Raw genomic sequence first — 5,514 nt, 5'->3', positions numbered from 1 at the left:
CCTCCGCCCATTTTAAACACAACCTCAAGTTTTTTTTAACTTTAATTGTTTATCTTATTTAGATTATCTTTTTTAAAAACAATAAACTTAAGTTACGTATAAAGTATTTTTAGTGTTTACCATTTCATAACAATAAAAATATTTATCATAAAAAAATTAAATAAGATAGATAATTAAAGTTAGACAAGAAAAAGGAGAGGGGGAAGGAGTATTACTATTCATCTCGGATTCTCGGAGGCAAGAGCAACGCACGCAGATGCAGCCGTCCGTCTCTCATCTCCTCTCCTCCCTCCCTCCTGTGAGCGTCATCATCCTGACCAGCCAACATCACCGTAGCAGCAGTAATGATCAAACGAGCATCTCGCGCACCCAATTTATTACTCCTCCTCCTCTCTCTCACACTTGTGCCTTGCAGTAAAAGCCAAAGCCTCTTCTGACCCCCTATTCCCCCCTACCTATTCTCAGACTCATCAGTGCCTCCCAGCTCAAAACGTGGCCTGCTACACTGTACACTTGTACCCTCTCCCCCTCTCGCCTTGTCACGTCTCGCTGCTTCCGTTTTTTTTCTCTTTCTTTCTTTCGTTCAGGTTTACTGTTCCCGTTTGAATACAGTGAAGATGAAGATAAATTTACAATCCACAAAGAAAAATCATTAGCACGTAATTAATTACTTTTAATTATTATAAATTTTAAAAAATAAATTTATTTGATATTTTAACTTATATATACAAATTTTTTATGAAATATATCGTTTAACAGTTAAACATAAATCAAGGAAAAGTCTAATTCCTTCATCCCATTTTAAGTGTATTTATCGTTTTCGTGTTCAACGTTTAATTGTCCGTTTTATTTTAAATTATTTTATTAGTACTATTTTTATTGTTATTAAAAATTTATAATTTTTAAATAAAATAGACGATAGAAACCATAAATAATGGGGGCGAAGTATAATGTTAAGGGCCCCTTTGATTCGCAGGATAGGAAAAACATATGAATAGGAAAAATGCAGGAATTAAAGTACTCTCTCCGTCCCAAAATATAGCTATTTCTAGTAGTGTCTTGTCCCAAAATGAAGCTATTTCTTCACCTACCTCCTCCTCTCAACCAATCACAACCATTCTTCTTCACTTACTTTCTCTTTTCAACTAATCACACACTTCCTCCAATCATTCTCATATACTTTCTTAATACCGTGCCAACCTTAAAAATGGTTTCATTTTAGGACGGAGGAAGTAGTAGGTTTCTCAAATACTACATGAATCAGCAAACACAGGAAAGACAATAGAAGTCCTTTGATAGTGCCATGGGAAATACAAAGGAAAGTTCACAAGGAGGTCACGTCTCTTGCTATTTTTCCTAATACGAAGCATAGGAATACAATCCTATAGAAAGTTTCCCTTAATTCCTATGAATCAAAGGGACATATAGAAAAGAATCCATAGGAATTTAAATCCTATGAAAATCATTTGCTAATCCTATGAATCAAAGGGGCCTAAAAGATGGTACAGCTATCTTAACATTGGGCTTGTTTGGATGCTTCGGGCTATTAAATATCCCTTCGAAATCTTGCTATTTAGGAGTATTAAACGTAGATTACTAACAAAACCAATTCCATAACCCCTAGGCTATTTTGCGAGACAAATCTAACGAGGTATATTAATCCATAATTAGCAGATGATTACTATAGCATCACTGTAGCAAATCATAGATTAATATATCTCGTTAGATTCGTCTCACAAAATAGCCTAGGGGTTATAAAATGGATTTTGTCAGTAATAAACGTTTAATACTTCTAAATAATAAGATTCCGGAGGGCTATTAAATAGCCCTCCGGATCCAAACAGGCCCATTATTTATCTCACTCTCTTTCTAGCTCGGTTTATTCTTATCTCCTCGCCTCCACCTCCTCACCTGTAGTTTTCCTCTCCTCCTCCTTCTCCTTGTCCTTCTCCCATGGATGATAAAACCCGCGCGGTGAGCTGAGTTGATCTCTCTCTCAAGAACCGAGCGTGCTCTGGCGATGGAGGCCGTCGTCGGCGTCAAGTACAGGCCGGTGGTGTTCCCCAACGGCGGCGCGGCGGCGGCTGCGGCGGGGAAGAGCAAGGCGACGCCGGCGTCGGCGACGGCGGCGGTGTACAGGGAGTGCTTGAAGAATCACGCGGCGAGCTTGGGCGGGCACGCGGTGGATGGGTGCGGGGAGTTCATGCCGTCGCCGGCGGCGGATGCCGCTGATCCGGCGTCGCTCAAGTGCGCCGCGTGTGGGTGCCACCGCAACTTCCACCGCCGGCTCCCCGAGGCGCCGCCCTCCCCGCCTCTCCTCGCGCTGCCTCCGCCGCCGCCGCCACCGCCACCGCCACCGCCGCCGCCGCAGCCTCAGCAGCATCTGCCGCGGACCGCGGCGGTGGCGGTGGCGCCGCAGCTGCTGCTGCATGGGAGCCACCAGCGTCGCGAGCAGTCGCCGGAGACCGACCGCGTGCGCGGGCCCGGGCACCACCACGACGACGACGCCGCCGCCGACGATGATGATTCCGAGGACTCCGAGATGTCCGACTACGACGACGACCGCTCCGCCTCGCCGCTGCAGGCGCCGCCACCGGTGCTCTCTCCGGGGTACCTCCCCTCCGCGACGCACATGCTGCTGTCGCTTGGCTCCGCGTCCGCCCCGGCCGTGGCGGCGTCGAGGCCCCACGCCGCCGCCGCCGCCATGGGGCCCCCGCCTCCGCCGGGCGCCGCGACGTCGGCGTCGAGGAAGCGGTTCCGGACCAAGTTCAGCCCGGAGCAGAAGCAGCGGATGCAGGCGCTGTCGGAGCGGCTCGGGTGGCGCCTCCAGAAGCGCGACGAGGCCGTCGTCGACGAGTGCTGCCGCGAGATCGGCGTCGGCAAGGGCGTCTTCAAGGTCTGGATGCACAACAACAAGCACAACTTCCTCGGCGGCCACAGCGCCCGCCGCTCCGCCGCCGCCGCCGCCGCCGCGCCACTCGCCCCACCACCAGTGCTCACTGACTTCAGCATCAACGGCTCATCCACGCATGCCGCCGCCGCCGACCACGCCGCGGCAACGGCGAGTGGCGGCGGCGGCGGCTCGCCGCAGTCGACTTAATCAAGACTAGTAGCACAGTCGAATCAAGGTTGTCTCTTTCTTTTCTTTTCTTTTTTTTTTCCTCTTTTTTTGTAGCCTTTTTCCTGTCTAATTAACCAACCCTAATGGCTAATGAAATGACTCATCAGTCAACCTAGCAAGTAGTAGTAGTAGCAGCAGCAAATTAGCTTTTGCTCTAATGGTGAGGCCCAAGCAAAGATTAGATTCATAAACAAAAATGTGGCCTTTTTTTTTGGATCTGATGAAGAGATGTCAATGGATGATGCAGGGACAATTAGTACTACCACTAAGTACAGTGATTACTAGCTTTGTTCTTGAGCTAATCTGGGTGTGCATGGATAATGATGATGATGATGTGCTAATCGGAGTCCTAGGTGGGGTAGTGTTCTAGTAGGATCTTATGCTGTCCTTGAGTGAATATAATTTTTTTTGACGGTTTCTTGCTCTGTGTCTGCCTTAATCCCTGTTTGGTTCTGTCCTGTTCTTATCTGTGTGTAATGACTGATTGGTGGTGGGGGATGAATCCCCTTTTTTGATGTTGCAGGTCAAATTCAATTGTTTCATTAGATCTCGTAGTGTTGTCATAGTCAATGAGACATGCTTTTTGACCACTAATTGCATAACGGAAACCATAAAAAATGTAACGTTGCCAAAGATATTTGTTGTCACAAATGGCTACGCAGTACTTCATCCGTTCTATAGAAAATCAACACCAATTTCTAACTACGAACTTTAACACATTTAAGTCCATCTTCAGTCACCACCAAATGCCACAAATTGTTGGAATTTGGACTGGAAAGCAAGTAGTAAATTGGATGGTTAACGCGTGGATAATGGAGGGGTAGTACATGAAGGTTGTGTTGTTGAATAACGAGTGATTTGTGATAATTATTGAGTAAAGTACATCACCGGTCCCTAAACTTGTACCGCTGTGTCATCCCGGTCTCTAAACTCGTAAATTGACCGTTCAGGTACTCAAACTTGTTCGACTACGTCATCCCGGTCCATAAACTTGCAGATCACTCGTTTAGGTCCTCTAACTTGTTCAGTTGTGTCACCCCGGTCCCTAAATAGGACGGTCTAAAAACTTTATATCAAAAAAAATTCATAACTTTTTCATGTAAACTCTAATGAAGACAAACTTTATATCAAAATTGTAGCCCTCGACTCAACCTACAACTTTGTAGTTGAAAAGTTTTTTAATTAAAACTGTTTAGGGTCCCAAAATATTATTACATGTTTATAGATTTTGAAATTTTAATTTTAAAATTACATTTTGGGATAAAAAATGACTTGAAATAAAAAAAATTCAACTACAAAGTTGTAGACCGCGTCGAGGGCTACAAATTTGATATAAAATTTGTCTTCATTAGAGTTCACATGAAAAAGTTATGAATTATTTTTAAATATAAAGTCTTTAGACCGTCCTATTTGACCCAGATGATATTCAAATCCAAGTTTAGGGACCGGGGTGACACAACTGAACAAGTTGGAGGACCTACACAAGTGATCTGCAAGTTTAGGGATCGAGATGACACAGTCGAACAAGTTTAAGGACCTGAACTGTCGATTTGCGAGTTTAGGGACCGAGATGACACAGCGGTATAAGTTTAGGGACCGGTGATGTACTTTACTCACAATTATTTAATGGTGCAGACGATCAGATTAATTAGGGGTACTATTACAAAGTTGGAAAAATTGATTGGAAACTCATACATAAAGAGTTAATGAAAAAACACACGGTTTATAAGCACAAAAATTATATGCGTTAATCCATTGTTCCATTCCTTAGAAAATAAACAGTGCCAGAAATAAAATAGTAAAATAATAACGTTGGAATAAGATTTTTCATGTTGGCTTACAAGAATAAGACATTTATATTTATATTTTTAGCTTAAAAGAAAATAAAAAAAAGAAAACTAAGAAAAAGCCTTAAATTAGTTCTATTTAAGATGTAAAAGTCAAAATAGATTGTGTTTTATATGCCATGAATGCTCGAAACAAATAATCCGTGGTAATAATCTATCTTTTTTTAAAAAAATAAAATTTTCCAACTTGTTTTGAATTTTAAATTATTTGATTTTTCTCCCAAACACTTGATTGTCTGAAAATGTATTTATTGGAATGCAAATTTTGCTATAGGACACTTTGACTTCGTGGTTTTAGCCGTAGGATATTGCCTGACGTACTCCATAAACGTGATAATTTATCAATGGAAACCGCGCCGATTAAAATAATAATTTACGGTTGAAGAGGAGAGAGAAATCGTGTGAAATGTCAAACAACTACCCTTGGACCCACATGTCAGCTCTTCTATGTCTCTTCCCTTCTCTCTCTAGTTGGCAATAAGACAACACTTCGTTCTACTCTTAATCAGGAATAGTAGAAAATATAGTAGAATTTTAGTTTTATCA

At 43.0% G+C, this 5,514-nt stretch overlaps 1 protein-coding gene across 1 annotated transcript; it reads left to right on the top strand.

Moving 5' to 3' along the window:
- The first annotated feature begins 1,913 nt into the window (after positions 1 to 1,913).
- Positions 1,914 to 3,540, top strand: LOC4345673 (zinc-finger homeodomain protein 10-like). The gene is made up of 2 exons (NM_001422580.1): positions 1,914 to 3,015; positions 3,079 to 3,540. Exons 1-2 carry the CDS (start codon positions 2,021 to 2,023, stop codon positions 3,098 to 3,100), a joined length of 1,017 nt encoding a protein of 338 aa, NP_001409509.1. The 5' UTR covers positions 1,914 to 2,020; the 3' UTR covers positions 3,101 to 3,540.
- Positions 3,541 to 5,514: the final 1,974 nt, after the last annotated feature.

Source organism: Oryza sativa, chromosome 8 (assembly GCF_034140825.1).
Source record: "Oryza sativa Japonica Group chromosome 8, ASM3414082v1".
Classification (NCBI taxonomy): domain Eukaryota; kingdom Viridiplantae; phylum Streptophyta; class Magnoliopsida; order Poales; family Poaceae; genus Oryza; species Oryza sativa.
Note: the sequence above shows the minus strand (reverse complement) of the source record. Positions and strands in the feature narration are given on the sequence as shown.

Excerpts from the sequence above, each read along its gene's own strand:
- LOC4345673 (NM_001422580.1), top strand. The coding sequence starts at position 2,021 with ATGGAGGCCGTCGTCGGCGTCAAGTACAGGCCGGTGGTGTTCCCCAAC. Across the intron at positions 3,016-3,078 it reads CTCACTGACTTCAGCATCAA|CGGCTCGCCGCAGTCGACTT; the intron begins CGGCTCATCCAC and ends TGGCGGCGGCGG.